This window comes from Protopterus annectens, chromosome 8.part0, assembly GCF_019279795.1.
Source record: "Protopterus annectens isolate FY-2018-M chromosome 8.part0, PAN1.0, whole genome shotgun sequence".
Lineage (NCBI taxonomy): Eukaryota > Metazoa > Chordata > Ceratodontiformes > Protopteridae > Protopterus > Protopterus annectens.
The window spans coordinates 836,499,601-836,516,619 of NC_056741.1; the positions used below are offsets into that span (position 1 = coordinate 836,499,601).

The 17,019-nt window shown below is 39.2% G+C and overlaps 1 protein-coding gene across 2 annotated transcripts in view; it reads left to right on the forward strand.

Moving 5' to 3' along the window:
• LOC122809087 (rano class II histocompatibility antigen, A beta chain-like) overlaps positions 1-17,019 on the forward strand; it is a 233,257-nt gene that overhangs the window by 91,939 nt on the left and 124,299 nt on the right. The window contains exons 1-2 of one of the 2 annotated variants that reach the window (XM_044080314.1): positions 12,317-12,402; positions 12,605-12,874. In XM_044080314.1, the coding sequence (XP_043936249.1) occupies positions 12,607-12,874 (268 nt within the window). In that variant the 5' untranslated portion in view covers positions 12,317-12,402; positions 12,605-12,606. Of the gene's footprint in view, positions 1-12,316; positions 12,403-12,604; positions 12,875-17,019 lie in introns of those variants that run through there. The other variant, XM_044080313.1, reaches the window with a different exon arrangement.

Genomic DNA, 17,019 nt, shown 5'->3' on the forward strand with positions numbered 1-17,019 from the left:
CCCACACAAACATGCCTATTCTCACAATCCCCTTCCTATCCCCCTACTGCAACCATCCTGGTACACACACACACACACACACACACACACACACACACACACACACACACACACACACACACACTCATACAAAAACTTGAGTCCAGTCATACCCCTACAGATATGTACACAAGCTGCCACACACACACATTTACACACAGTGTCTCCTCCACTAATTTTCCACAGGTGCTTACCTGATCTTACCTTTTCCAAGGTCTGCCCATTGACTACAATGGAGGAGCACAGCTTTTCGGCTGTGTTCATTAACATCGCTGGCCATATTAATTTACATAGCTGAGTGATTCTCTGAATTGTTCAGCTGCATAAATCCTTAAATTCAGACATTTCTGGGGGAGAGCACATGGCTAATTAGAAGTTATTCCCTCAGAGTGCATCATTATCTTTGAGCATGGGTGTGGAGACACCCCATGGTGGTGATTTTACAGGCTGCGTAGAGTCACTTTGGAAGGCCTGCCTCTGAATTTTAAAGGGCTACTATCAGTGAGAAAAGTTCCATGTTAGGGCTTACCATTGCTGGTAGCACTTCCTGAAACCCAGACCCAGACAGTATTTCAATAAGTTGTATCAATTCTAATTACAAATCTGACCTCTGGCAAAACATCCTTCTCAAAAAAATAAATAAATAAAATAAAACTTGTGACCAAGCCAAATTATTTTTCCATTTTGGTTTCTCCATGCAGTTTGTTCTCTTTTTTTCAAAATGTCAGGAATGAGGTAATTAATCGCTTATAGATTTCCAAGTCTCATAGAAGTTCAAATGATGAACTTACATTCTTTAACACTAATTGTGTTCTTAATGTACAATTGTACAAGTCTATGATTTCATTGCTAGACCACATAAGTTGGTAAAGACAGTTATGTACATATAACAATTATTATCTCTAATTTGAAGAGAAAGCTAGTTTAAAACTTTCAGGCTAAGAATATTAATCCAAGGGCTCTTCCCTTTTTGTCTAAAGATACGCTATGCAAATTTCTGATTATTCATTGACATTGTCTGTGTTGAAAGGTTTGATTTACTCTTTTTATAACTTAATGGCACTGTTTAGTGTTGATGATATTTATCAGTTTTACAAGCCAGTTACTTATAGTCCTAATATGAAGCTTTCTTTGCAAGTCCCAATCTGCACATTTAAAATGCATGTTTTAAACATTAAAACGTACATAACCACATATATCAGCACTTTAGTGGGCAGTTATGTTGTGTAAACTATATTAGGAACAACATTCAGGACAGTTAGTGACACAGAGAGGTGAGAGAGGAAAACTATTTGTTTAATATATGCAACTCTTTTAACAACTATATAATGACCAGATTGGGATCCAGCACAGTGTGACCTAAATGGCTGCCTAGGGCCCGTGTTGGCTAGGTGGGGCTCCAATCCTGGACATAAAAAAAAAACCAGATTGCCTACATCTCTTCTTCACTTTCTGATGAATCACTGAGGATAATAATCAGTAAATAATTATAAACATGGAGTCTCATAGCTGTTATTTAGAAAGTACATTTCAAGTTAACTAGAGATTCCTGGTACTTATGACTCTGAACTATTAATTGCTTGTTGTGGTCAAAAGGACAAAGTTTAAATCCTTCTATCTCTACTTGCATATTGTGAGCCTTTGAACCGGTTACTCAGACAGTGTTCATGGGTCATCTCTAAACAGGGACACTTTTTAAAGTGAGTTCACCTGATTAGCAAATAGATAAAATAAATGGTATTTAAATATGGGCCCTTGTCCCCTCATCATTTTTGGCTTTCTCCAGAATTTTTCAGCAAAGTGGTTTAGAGGTATTTTTGTCCATTCCTTGTAAAATCTGTAGCTTTCTGACAGATTGTGGATTATAGCCATTAAATAATGAGAGGCATGTGTTTCAGACTTTGTATCATTCAGAAAATACTTGCTAATGCAAAGCTTTTTATTTTAGCAAGCTTCTAAGTATATAAGAGACAGACTGAAAAAATGTTCCTGAATTTTTGGTTTTTGTTTTTGTCTCTGATTTGAGCTAAGGCTTTTAGAGGGCAGAAGTAGTTTCAATGGGTTCCACTGTATGTTTGACAACAACCACCCTAGATACATCTCTGGCCCATTACTTATGAATGTATTCATTTGTTTTCAAGCTGTTATTTGAGGTATACTGTCATTTATTTATTTATTTATTTGACATTTCTTGACCGGGTTAGTCTGTCAGCGGACGCCCAGAGAGAAAAGCTCTGCACGTGTTTAAAAATATATAGTATAAAAAGTACAATGATACAGAAGATAAAAAGAATTATCCAAAGAAAGTATATTCTAAATTATGTAGTAAATTACATAGACACACTAAGTAAATTATATAGATACACTAAGTAATCTAAAGGAAGAATACAAAATATTTACATAAGAAATTATAAGCAATCATATATAACTGAAGTTGAGCAGTACAAGTCTAGTAGGTATAGAACTGATTAAAAAGAGTTTGAGAGACTCGTAAAGAGATAGGGATGCAGAAAAAAGATTACTTTTGTAGAAACTCAGGTAGGAGAAAGTTGTGGGTTTATGTTAGTTGAGTAGCAGTGAGGAGTTAAAAATTCAGCCAGTGAGTAAAGATGACAAGAAAGAGGAGGATTTGGGTGGCAGAAAGTTTTTTGGAAGTAAGAAACACACAAGGAGGGTTGTTACAGAGACAGGTTCAAGAGGAGGGTATGCAACTAAGAAGATGGTCATGGAGGGTGATTCCAGTGACAGATCCAGGAACTGCTAAGACAGTTTTTGATAGCAACCTTGAATTTTTGTTTGTGAATAATATTCCTAATTTCTAAAGGAAGTTTGTTCCAAACTAGAGCTGGGAGGTAGCTATAAAGTCTTTGGCCTGTTTTGCTTTTGAGTTTGTAGAGTTGGAGGATGTTTTGATCAGAGCTACGGAGAGACCTAGGAAGGGTATAGAGGGAGACAAGAGAAGCAATGTCAGGGCAGGAGGAGGGTTGGTACAGTATAGTATGTATGATCTGAAGTTGGGTAAAGAGTAACTGATAAGGAAATTCTAACAAGTTTAAGTTTTTGAGGGCAAGACAGTGACAAGAGTGGTAGGATTGTCCTGAGGCAAATTTAGCAATTTTGTTGTATGTAGATTCAAGTTTCATTAGCGGGGAGGATTGCAGGTCAGTGAGGATATGTCAGCCATATAGTAGGCTTGGAAGGAGGTATGCATGGGGTAGGGAGATTTTGGATTTGGAGGTGAGAAATGTTTTGTTGCGATACAGAAGTCCTAGTTTTTGGTGGGTTTTCTTAATATTATTGGAGACATGCACATCAAATTTGAGTTGGTCATCTATGATGACCCCTAGAAGCATGGTGTGAGATTCACCTGAGATAAGTGTATTGTTGATGGAGGTGATAGAGAAGAAGGGTTTGAGATGGTTCATGTTTTTGGGAGTGAAAAGCAGGAGTGTAGGTTTTTAAGGATTTAGAATCAAGTGGTTATTGGAGAGCCAGTTTTCAATTGATAAGAAGGATTTTTGAGTGAGAGTATTTAGGACAGAGAGGGAGTCAGCTATGGTAAAGACCATAGAGTCATCTGCATATTGCACGAGAAGTGACTGAGGGCAGGATGTGTATAATTGGATGGTAAATATATTGAACAGTAGAGGGCCAAGAATAGATCCCAGAGGTATGCCCAGCTTGATAGGGAGGGCAGGAGATGTTGCAAAGAGCCATTTAACTGACTAAAGTCAATCTAAAAGGTAGTTAGTAAACCAGGAGATTTTAGATGTGGAGATATTAGTTCAGAGAGTTTAGCAAGCAGAAGAAGGTGAGACACAGTACTGAAAGCTTTTGATAGGTCTAGGAATAGGGAAGAGGTGAGTTTATTATTATCCCTGGCTTGGGATATAGTATTCAGGAATGATATAAGGGCAGTGGAGGTGCTGTGTTTAGAGTGAAAGCCATGTTGAGTGGGGGCAAGCAAGTTCTCTTCTAACAGGTAGTGGAAGATTTGTTTGTGGACGTACTTCTGTAAGAGGAGATAAAATAGCAATAGGCTTGAAGTTGGTAAGTTCAGAGGAGTTGCCTCCCTTGTGAATGGGTACTGTCCAATTTTTTTTTCCAGATTGATGGGACTTTGATTCTGCAATGGACCGATTGATGAGAATGGAGATTGGTATGGCAATCGAGTTTGCTGCCATCCAAAGGAAGAGTGGTGGTAGGTTATCTGCAGTAGGAGAGCAGGGTTTTAGTTTGTTGAGCAGTGATTTGATATAGTTGGTTGAGACTGGTTTCAGTGAGAAGGCATGAGTGCAATAGGGGGATGAGTGTGGTTTGGGAGTGATATTAACATTGGTAGTGGAGTTAGTTTAGGGAGACAGTTTGCCGATGGTTTCGATGAAGTAGGAATTAAAGTTAGATGCTGTTTCTAGAAGAGAGTTGTTGGGACATGGATTGGGGACAGAGGGGTTACCTGGGTGCAGAATTTGTTTGATAGAGTGCCAAAATTCCATTGGGTTTGTGGAGAATGCAAGTGGCTGTAATTGATGTTTGTGTGTGCGTATACATGCTTGGCTCCTGCAACCCACAGGAGTTATGGTTTAAAGGAAGGAATTAACTGTAGTAAACAAGAACATCATTATATGAGCCATGTACTTTGGGTATGATCCTTTGTTTCCCTGTATTGTTGACCGCTGATAGTGTGTTTATTATCTGGCGATGGATAAACTATATGACATGAAATCTATCCTAATATTTCAACAGTAAATATATTTTGAATTAAGCTTGTCTTTATACAGGTACACAGGTGTGAAATGCACTGTGTTGTGCTAAAATAGGCTGTCTGGTATGTTTATATGACGATATGAGCTGCTTCTGTGGTGTAGGGTTTGATTTCCTCAGCTTTCATCTGTCTGTTGTACAACTCTGACCAAGTCACTTTAACAGATAGTGCTCCTAGGCTGCCCAGGAAAAGGGAAACCTACATTCAGTGAGCTGCCTCTATCTGTTAGCAAATGCATTGCACATTTGTCTTTTGAATTTCTGAGCCCCTTCACATATATGCTAATTAGTTCTTCACTATATGGTCTTTGACTATGAGTCCTAGCACATGCCTTGTGGTTTAATAGGCTGCAAAATACATTTTCAATAAATGTGAGTTTCAAGGGAAGAAAAGTTTACTGCTTACTATTGCTTGTGCTTTTTCTAGTGTTAGACTGTTTTGTTTAGCAAATGGCTGTCAGTGTTTTTGCTGTAAAATTTGAAGTAACACTTTTAAATTATATTCAAATCTCTGTGATTATTATAAAAGTGAAAAAACAACAGTTTGCACACTGATGGTTTGAACAGTGTCTTACGGTAACCGAAATAAGATATCAAGTAATGGGATACTGGTATGGTTGTGGTGGGGGGCATTCTATTACCCTACCTGGGGCCCCATTGGACCATGATCTGCCTCTAATAATAGCACAATCCTACTAACTGCAAGAATGCATGGTGTAAATGCTGCTATGATAGAATGTGCTATATGAACAGGGGGGGACACAGACAGCTGTCCTGATTTGTGTAGATATGGCTGTGAAACTTGGGGGAAGGAATACTGATCTGCCTATAGAGTGTTAGGACACATGCCTCTCAATGTTTGTGTAAAATTGAATGGGCAATGTACTATGTGAAGTTTATTTGGTAAAATATATAAGCTAGAACTTCATTCATGTAAAGACATGCCAGGTATATCAGCCAAAAGTGGAGTTACATATGTTGTCAACATGAAACATAGTACAAATACATAGGTTAAATGTATTTCTGCATTTGTCATCGTATGTATGATGTACTGACAGTATGTGTAAAAATTATTTCTTGGTGGAGAAAGACATTTCCTAGTATGTACAATGGCTGGGTACAGCAGCATAATGGAGCACAGGTGTACAGAAACTGTGGAGTAAATTGTGTTATGTCTTAAGTGTACATATTTCAAGTGCTTGATGCTAGTTACCTTACAGATCGTTATGTGATCCATGCACAAAAAGTATGTCAGTGGGTTTGACAGTGACACACTTGTATGAAGTAAATACAGAATAGGCCTGTGTAGCTGCTAGCCGCACACTGCAGCCGAAATGCTCAGCTTTCTACCACTGAATAAGGTACCTGTGCTGTGCCTGTAGACAATCTGCCCTTATAAGGATTAATGTCCATTTCTGCACCAATTGTTTCTGTCTGTATAGGTAGTCATGCATACAACCCTATACAGTCAAAGGCATGATATGGAAAGTCAGCTGGTATCTTTCATCATATGCATGACAGCTGACAGTGAAGTCTTGCTACAGACCAGTGCCAGATTTTATCAGCTGCATGCTTTATGCACCACTTGTACTTTACCATCTTCATTCTTGGGGAGGCACATGAACAGTGTCTATGGGTGTGCAGGAGTGTTCATTGCACACTCCAGATATGTATATACCTATATATATATATATATATATATATATATATATATATATATATATATATATATATATAGTTCCCTATCAACTGATTGAGTTTACAGAAACTCAAATTCCATATGGTTGAGACCATATGAACGATTTTTTTCAAAACTCAAAGCTTTTGAATGGATATGGTGGTACAGTGAAGATCAGGAAATTCACCCTTTTCCTTACTATAGTGTGATCTCAGAGTTGGCATATATAATTTGCCAGGGGTAAGTGTTGCAGGGGGGCTGGCCCCCTGCAAAAATGTAAAAAAGGTAGATTTTTGTGTTATTTATTTATTTATTTACAGCACAGGGGTGCAATAGTAGCATTGCCGCCTCACAGCAAGAGATTCTCCGGTTCAATTCTCAGCTGGATTGCCTTCTGTGCGGAGTCTGCATGTCCTCCCTGCATTCATGTTGGTTTCTTCTGAGTACTCTGGTTTCTTCCCACATTACAAGGACATGTGTATGGAGCATTTCTCCCTGGCCCTATGCTGAAAATTGCTTTGTTCCAAGTTGGACTTTCCCAGTAAACAAATGTTAAATAAAATAAATAATAAATTTATTTTTGATGTTTGAGTTTGGAAACTTGATCATATGGTCTCTTCAATATTTTTTTCTGAGTTTCCGAAGAATCGATCATCTGATATGGACCCTATATATATATATATATATATATATATATATATATATATATATATATATGGATCTAGGACTTTTGATCAAAAGATCAAACATCTGAATCCATTAAGCACGAGCATCTGTTTCTTCTTCTTCTTTCGGCTTTTCCTGGTTAGGGGTCACCACAGTGGATCATCTGTCCGCTCATGATTGGCAGTGGAGTTTTATGGTGTCAAGTTGCCAGCCCGGCGCCCAACCTTCCACAGAAGGCACACACTCACACCTAGGGCCAATTTGGAGTGTCTAATCCACCTACTGCATGTCTTTGGGATGTGGGAGGAAACCGGAGCACCCAGAGGAAACCCACGCGTCCACAGGGAGGACATGCAGACTCCACACAGAAGGCACCCCAGCCGAGAATCGAACCAGAGAACCTCTTGCTATGAGGTGGCAACGCTAACTGCTGCACCACCGTGGCCGACCCCATTAAGCGCGAGCATACTTACGTGAAAGTGCTTTTCACCAAAGAAGCACTTTCACGTAAGTATGCCTGTTGCTGAGGCCGTACTACGGTGCGGATAATGGAAAATTCCCTTTTCCCCACTATAGTGTGGTTTCAGAGGGAGAATATTAAAATAGGAGGTGTGTGGGGGCACAGCCCCCCTGCAAAAACGTAAATCTAGTGTTTTTTTTTTTTTTTTTTTTTTTTTATTGATACGCTTTAATGAATGCACTTTTTTGGTTAAAGCGCTTTCGTTAAAGTGTGTTCGGCGGTTATGGATTCGGACGTTTGATCTCTCGATCAAACATCCTAGATCCATATATATATATATATATATATATATATATATATATATATATATATATATATATATATATATCAGACATGTACCTACCAGCTACACACAGGCCAGTAGATTGTATGTTTATGAAATGTACTAATGTACTTATTTTCACTTGTCCTTAATTAGCGTCATGCCTAGAAAATGCAAAGCAACAGAAATGCAAGTTGCAGACAATGAGATATTATAGTAGGCCCTCTGTCTCCATGGTTGGCAGATGATTACCCAAACTAAATCTGTATGGCTGTATCTTGACCATGAATGGCAGGATGGTGAATGATGCAAATACTGTCAGTGGCAAGAGAAGAAACTTTGATTAGGTCAGATGCCATGCCTCCATCAAAATAAGTGCAGGGAAAGGGTGCATCACCTGCCTAACACAAGAATAAAATGTGATGGAAGGTGGTTCCATCAGCCAAACCATCATTAACAGAGATGGAGGAGTTCCTTTCCTCTCTGAACTGGGGGGGGGGTATGTCTGTCATGCATTAGGTTATTGCATACAGGGTAAATGTGTATTTTACTGTAGATTATATTTTCTATCGATCCTTTACATAATATCAGGTCTTCAAACTATAGGACCACCAGTATTAGGTAAGCTCAGTGTTATTGCTTTCTACCACTGTATGCAGTAGTGATCATTCATTCACTGCAATTAAAGTAATGATGAAGGGTTTTATTTATTGTGGATATTCACCTTTAGTGTCTTCACAGGTGACAGTTTATAATACTTCACCATTGATACACTGCTGCCTGACGTTGGAGACAGCTCATACTCTGATGTTTATGGCAGTCAAAATTTGGAATAGCCAGTGGGTAGAATGTCATTGCAGGATACAGGAAATGCAGAATCCAGATCACTGTTTCAGACATTGAATATGCCCTCTGTGCCTGTGAAAAACACACCAGAAACACTGGAAGACACAGAAGGGCATGGAGCAATAGCTACATCTGTTGTGCTGGTGCCTATGGCCAAGAGATGGTGTCCTTGCGGTTGTGACAGACTCAGCAGTTGCACATCTCATAATGAATGTTGATCATGGTCACACAGAATACTGACATCTAGCCAGGGTTGTGTTACAATCAGTGCAACACTTTATAGAGCCAGCTGTCATGGGTGGGTATCTACTCACACACTTCCTGTGATATTGGCCCATCACAAAGCCTTTTTCATTAATGCCCCCACCCACTCAAAGCATAAACACACAGCTGCAGTCTTCCTTTTTACAGTCCTCAACACTCATACATTTCCCTATGAAAGAAATTCACACATATGCTTCCTCCCTACCTGTGCAAATGATGATAACTGTGCCCTGCCCTTTGTACATTGTTAATTGGGTTGCTACATTTGAAGAGCAGTATGGACAGCCTATGCATGGACAAACACAGGTCAGTGTTGGTTTTGCATGCAACACTTTTACTTTAGTGTCCTTTCTTTACTCTGCCTTACCATGGGCTGAAGCTATGTGGAAACCACTGCCGCTTTGCCAGTGCCACAGTATATTGCACCGGCCTCTGTCTAGCATGGTATTCCCCTGCTGCTGGGTCCTCCACTGACTCCTCATCTGGCTCATCTCTGCTGCCTGGTGTACTGGGGACAGCTTCTCCTGCAAATGCCCCCCCCCGCCACACTGTGCCTCCTAAGTATGATATTGTGTAACATTTCACATACAAAAAATATTCTGGCACACATGGCAGTATCATACTACAGGACACCGTCAGATGTATCTGAACAGGGAAAGCATGCCTTCAGCAGCCTCAACATATACTCAGTAATGTTACTTGCTTGTGACTGGTCATAGGTGTAACCCTGGTGTGCATCATTCAGTGCTTTTCTGACGGGTGTCATCAGCCAGGTTTCCAGGACGATCTGTCAAAAGCTGCCCCTTGGGGAAGTAGCCTCTCACAAAGCATTGATACAGATCATAGGTGTGCCTTATGTGGGAGTCATGATAACTGCCTGGGTGACCTGCAGACATGCTGTAAATGACACCCTCTGCATTACAAAACACCTGGCAGCTTGTTGGAGTGATACACTTTGTAGTTCACATACTTCCTTTTCATTTAATGAGATGGGGTCTTTATTTCACTGTGGGTACCTCGTGCTTGTTTTGTGGAGTCTATAAAATATTAAGCGAGGTCAGTTGACACGGTGTATGTGAAGTTGATGATGTCATAGTTCTTAGAGGCAGTGACAGCTTGATGCAGATGCACATTTGCTAATGCAGAAGCAACCCCCTAACATTTTTTTTGAAATTCACTCAGCATGAACCTGGAGATTTGGCAGTGTTCATTTAGACAGCAGGTGCCACTCCACAGTGCAGCATTTATATGTCTGCAAATTGCTCGGCCAGATTGTTTTGCTTCATTTGCATACACCAAGGCACTTATTTTAATAATGTTGCTCACTGCTGTGCCATTGTATGACATATACTGTGTCCAGCCCTGCTGCTTGGCATTCCTCACTAAAAGTAAGTGTGTTTCTGAACCGTGAACCCTGCATGTGGTTGCTCATCACACAAATTCATTCACCACAATGCAGCAAAGTTTTCTGAATCCCAGCCACTGTTTTCTAATACATAATCCTAATAGATATAAATACTCTGTGCACTGTGTACTGACTGTTCCAGTGCTTCAACAGCAATAGGCCTTTTGGACTGTGATTTTACAGTTCCACAGTGATTCATTATGCAATATCCTGTGAAACTACAACAAGACTCACAACCAGTGCAGTTCTGTAGTAACAGTACTAGCACTGACTATACAATCAGCAACCAATTAGTTGCAGCTTGTCCAGTATTAATCCATAAACTGTAGTCTCATCTGCTTCGAACTTGACATCTCGTAGAACAGTCAGTTTTATAGCTGTTGGTTTTGTAAACATTTGTATGTATTGTTATTCAAAAAAGCACTACCTGGTCATCAGAGTCAATTGTCTGCATTCAACTTAAACTACATAGGTGACTTTGTATTCTAAACATTCTTAAAAGTCTTCATTTACACAGAACCACTTTTAGCAACTTTATTGATATTTTACTTACACAACATTTTAGTGTGCCATCTTGGTAACCTCAAGGTTTTCTTCTTGCCTATTTTCCCATAATGTCCTATGTACGTTTTAGATGATTTCTGCACTTCCTAAATATATATAGCTCTTGTACACCTGAGCTAGCCACAACCCCATTTACTGTGTATTTGCTCTAACATGTACTGCATTACAAAACAACAAATACATGGAGACAGGAGCTGCTGTCAAACACAGTTATTACTTACTGTAGTTGCTGCTTGACTGGTGCTTCCAAAAGGAGTGCATGTACACATTGAAACATGCATTAGTAACATATATATAACAGGTTCCACAAATACATTCTCACTGTTTGATGCACATGTAAACCATAGAGAATTTATTAAAACATGTCATAGAGCAGATGAGATACATACACTGACACTAAAGTTCTTTTCCTAAATGAAAATTGAAATAGGAGACATCTAATAATTGGATGGGAGAATGCAAATTCACCCCTGGGGTGGCACCCATGTTCCTCATGGACAGGGGTAGCCAGTGTTGATCACAGACACGCTCTGTTTATAAATTTTTTCTGCGAACTACCCAAAAAGAACAAATGGGGATACTTAGGATTAACATGGCAAGGACTGTAAAGGCTCTAGAGATGCTAACCTAGTAATCTCCTATGAACCTATTTACCTATGAACCTTAGTGGTTGAAATGGATCCGAACATTTTTAAGTATTGTATTCCATTCCATTCTGTTCTATTTTTTTTAATTTTAGTATTCTCCATAGTATGATAGGAGTGAAACAGTAAAATAAAAGCAGCAAAATGCAGAAAAATGTAGTCAAATCTTTACTAAAGATTACTGATTTGGGGTTATTACATTTCATGTACTATTTTTCTGAACCTCGGTAATGCTTTCACTCTCCAGGTTATTCTCTGTTTGGCATCACCACTGTGGGACTGCATTGTCTGGAGTTATATGATATTACAGCTATGAAATCTTAAGAGCAAGTCTTGAAGACTGCTCTTCTCCTTTAAACGTTTCCAGGGAGACAAGTCCCCTACATCTCCTGAACTTATATATACCAACTCCCAGATTGTCATACCTCAGAAAAAGGGAATATTCTGAGAAATGTCCATCGCAGCCTTAGCTTATATAAGTCCATTTTGCAGGTATTCAGTCTCTGTATTTCAGGACGCGCTGTAGTGGGGCCTGACACTTCAAATGGGTTTCATGTTGATCCTAAAAACATACAGTACATCCCCCTCCCAGGAGTAGTGGAAAATGTACCAGAGATTTTTGTGTAATGATAAGTAGTTTCGATTATTTATTTACTGTTTTTTTAGTCCTAGGCACGACTTCTTAACTGTAGAAACAACAAAATCAGATTAAATTACTGCATCCAAGGTCACTTCTGTCAGCTGCAAAAGGTAATTTTCTTTATATCTCATCTAGCCAAAATTGCTTCTTCTACTCATATGTATTATTGTCATTGAAGAGCAGGTTTCAAAACAAATTCCATGATGCTTGCCGCAAAATGAGGAATTATCTCCATCTTTGCAGTTCTCTCTCTGATCTAACTATTCAGTTTGTTGAATGTTCACTACATGTATATGTACTGTTTCCTTCCAGCAATGAACACCTTACAGTTCAGGATGGGATGTTCCATGCATCAGGGAAAAATGAAGTACTTCTGGCAGCGAGGATACAATCAGAAAAACATCAAGCGATATGACTACACTGAGCAAAGAGCCATCATGGAACATGAATGTGTAAAGGATGAAGTTGAAGCCGACAACAGGAACCCTATACTTCGCAAATCCAGACAGGAAACAGCAGAGAAATTTTGTCAGAAGGCCAGAAGCATCTTTGATGAATTGCCTGTACATCTTGGAGAACTAGGTAACATATTGTTCTTTAATTTATTGTATTATGTTACCTCCTCAAAATGCATACATTAACAACTAAATTTAGATCTAAACATTGGGATATATTGATAAGAGAATACATGCAATAACTACTACAACACACACCAGATAGGATATGTTTCACTCCATGACAAAAATAGTCACTAACCTCTGATAATGAAAAGTCTAAGAGGATTACTATCTACAACAGTAAAGTTCATGGTGAAAGAGAATGAAATACAAAAATAATTCTCTTGTCTCCCTTCAGACCACTGCATAACTGTCTACAACTTACAGTAACTTTAACATTAAATATTACAGCCATCGGCATCATTATCCATTCCATTTCCATGTGCTCAAATAAGAAAACAGACATGACTTTTTTATTAAACTGAGTAATGTATCTGTTATCCAGAGTATGTAAAATGAGTGTTGTGGTGTCTTATTTTTCATAGCATTGACTTTGAATTGGCTGCACTTCCTTTTTTTCTCTTGTCTCCATTCTTTTTTTTATTTAACTTGTTGTTGTCTTTCATGCTTGTATCATAGGGTAAAAAGCAATGTCTTTTGGCTTTTCCCAGTTAGGGGTCACCACAGCGGAACTCCGGTCTGCTAATGATTGGCAGTGGATTTTTACAGTGCCGAGTTTCCAGCCCGACGCCCAACCTTCAAAGAAGGCACACCCACAAGGCACACCCATTCACGCACGCACCTACCTGCATGTCTTTAAATGTCACTCAACCATGGGGAGAACATGCAGACTCCACACAGATGGCGCTCCAGCCGGGAATCGAACGGGAGAATCTCTTGCTGTGAGGTAACAACGCTAACCCCTGCACCACCACGGTTTATATCATAGGGTACACCTTATAAACCCCAAGAAAGAGGCTGAAGAATCACCCCTGTTCATGGGAATATTAAATAGGATGAACTATTGATAAGCAGGTGTGTCTAAGTACTAATTTTTTGCAGATGCACTGAGGAAGTTTTAGAAAAATATGTGGCATGATACAAAGGGATAGGTGCTCATTGTTTATTAGTCAAAGAAATCTGTTATACTTGCATTTGCTTTCCTCCACCTTGTTGATGTTGTTCACAGTGTCATTTCTGAAAAGGCTACAGATAGACATTCAACATTTTAAATTAAAAAAATAAAATAATAAAATACAAATTCTGCAAGTAATATCTACACGTAGTGATTGTTTGATCTGGAAATGTATCTAACGGTTACAACAAAATATCCAGAATAGTTGCTAATATACTACAAAACCTAGAAACGACTTGCAAAATAATATGAAGAACATCTGATGGCAGTTGGCACAGAGAGTTAAGGCTGTGAGCTGTAGTTCCTGTAGTACAGGGTTCGATTTCCACTGCCCTCATTTGCCTGCTCTATAACCAGACATTGCTCCCAGGTCACTCCTGAAAAGGGACTGTGTGTCCAGCTGTCTTACTTGGCTAACAAATAGATGCTGTTATTATAATACCACATTTAGAAATATTCTTGGAATTCCAAGGGAACAAGATATCAAGGAAACATGTTGCTGTTCCCTTGTTAACAAGAAGCTCACAGCATCATTACTGTTTTTTGTAATAAATAGAAATACGTACTGAGTGCTTAATGGAAAGTACTGCCACATATGATGCACACAGTACATATATACTCATATCTGGCTGTCTTATCATGTTATGAATGAAAACATTAGGAAGAGTAAGACACTTTTTCATCTGTGCTTATCCAGAGGATAGAATCTGCAAGTGATCTGCTCACTCTCTAAGTTTCTCAGTGGACCATTAAGAATTTTCTTCATAGAAGATATGGTGCAAGAGCAGTAATTCCTGCGGGAAGCTGAAATGTCAAGACTGGGGTCTAGAAAGGGCCTAAGAGTGGGGCAGTGATTAATGCTAAGGTCCAAATAAAAACACAAATCTTAATGCATGTTATCTTAGGTAAAAATCCAGCCTTTTGGCTACAACTCCTCAGCTATTCTTTCTCTGCTTTCCTTTCTGGCTGACATTTGTTAGATATCAACGTTAGACACCATCTCAAGAGTCAGTAATACCATAATAGTTATACTTGCTTTTCTAATTGCCTGTTCTTACACTATGACCTAACATTAATAATACTTATACCATGATTTTCTGTAATATGAGCCATCCCATAACTTTACCTATAATTCATGTTATTCACCTGTGTGCTAGCTTTCATGGTGGCATATTTGTTGTCTGAAGTTCATTAATTTTGGTGCACAACTTAGGATGAGTGGATGCAGCAGTTTAATTACTGTACAGTGTAAAACAACAAAGTATTATTAATAGTATAAATATATTTCCCTCTTCCTCCTTCTGCCATACCTTTCTGCATAGTTCAGTAATTGCAACGTGGTGCTTCATGTATAGTATAAACAAAATTCTGAATTTGCACAGATATTTTCATCTTTCTGCTGTGGGATAGAGGCAGTATCACTGTCATTCATGAAGGGCTATTGCCAGGGGTAAGCTCTAACATAGCCATTTACATGCTGGCAGTAGCCCTTTCTGATTCAGAGACAGACCCTCTATGGTGGTTCTACACAGTCTGTAGAATCACTGGAGTGGGCTGCCTCCATGGCTATGCCCAGTGCTAATGAGGCATTCTGGGGGAGCAACCTATGTTAATTAGCCATGTGCTGTCCTCCAGAAATGCCCATGGTAAGGCATTTAACTAGATGAGTGATTCAGAGGATCACTTGAATGTGTTCATTAGCACAACCAGTCATTGCAATGAACATGACCAAAAAACTGTAGTCCCCAACTACAGTCAATGGGGAGACCATGTAAAAGGGAAGAACAGGTAAGTATTTGCAGAAAGGTAGTGGTGGGGGGGGGGTGTAAGGGTGTATGTGTGTGGCAGCATGTCTACTTGTATGTTGGGGCATGAGTGGTCTGTGGTGAGTGCTTGTGTGTGTGTGTGTGTGTGTGTGTGTGTGTGTGTGTGTGTGTGTGTGTGTGTGTGTGTGTGTGTGTGTGTGTGTGTGTGTATGTAAAAATATCAGTGATTTTTATCTGTGCACACACTCAGTGATGCCAGGATACATACTTTATACTTCTGGGCATCAGTAAAACCTAACAAGTAATTATATTTCAAAAGTAATGCATAAAATATATTCCAGAGCATTCAGAAACTTAGATCCTTTAAAAGTCTGAGGCCCCCACTCCCTAGATTGCATGAATAGATACAGGGGGCTCCCTTAATCATCACTGATTGTGTGGGGGCCCCACAAAAGCTACTGCTGGTTGTGGAAAAATGAGGAGAAAAAATATATTAATTTTCTGATTATGTTCTTTAACCTGAACAGGGCTGTGATAAGTCCCTGTTTGGATAAAGCGGATAATGGCCTCTGCTCTCAACTGTGCCCAGTATAAAAACAGCCCTGCTCAGATGTGTATGTACAGAAATCTGCTGTAGGTTATATGGGTGGGGGAATTGTGTGGTTATTACTTTAATTTTCTTGACAGCCAAACGTTAGAGGTGTGCACATGAGGTTATTATAGCTTGTGTTCGGGATGAGGGCAGTTAGGTATTTTCTCACAGACCCTAGAGATGTACAAAGAAGGTTACTATAGCTTGCATAGGGAAGTGTACGGTCCATACCACTCAGCCTCTTAGATCAAGAAATCTGGAAAAAGCCATAAATAATGGGGGGACAAAGGCCACAAAATAGGAACATTTTTTAAATATTGCTATTACAAACTTAGAAAGTTTCTAGAATAATAGGTTTTACATTAGCATGATTTTTTGGAAGGGTATGAAGTCTGAAACTCAAATGTCTATCATTATGTTCTGACTTCAACCCTCAATAATTTGCCGGAAAACCACAATTTTTTGAGAAACAGACCAAAGGTATAAGGCAATAATCTGGACCAGATGAGTGATTCAGAGGATCACTCGACTGTAAATTAGCACAACCAGTCATTGCAATAAACATGACCAAAATGCTGCAGTCTCCAACGGTAGTCAATGGGAGGCCATGTAAAAGGGAAGATCAGGTAAGTATTTGCAGAAAGTTAGTGGTGGGGGGGGGTGCAAGGGTGTATGTGTGTGGCAGCATGTCTACTTGCATCTAGGGGTATGAGTGGTCTCTGGTGAGTGTTTCTGTG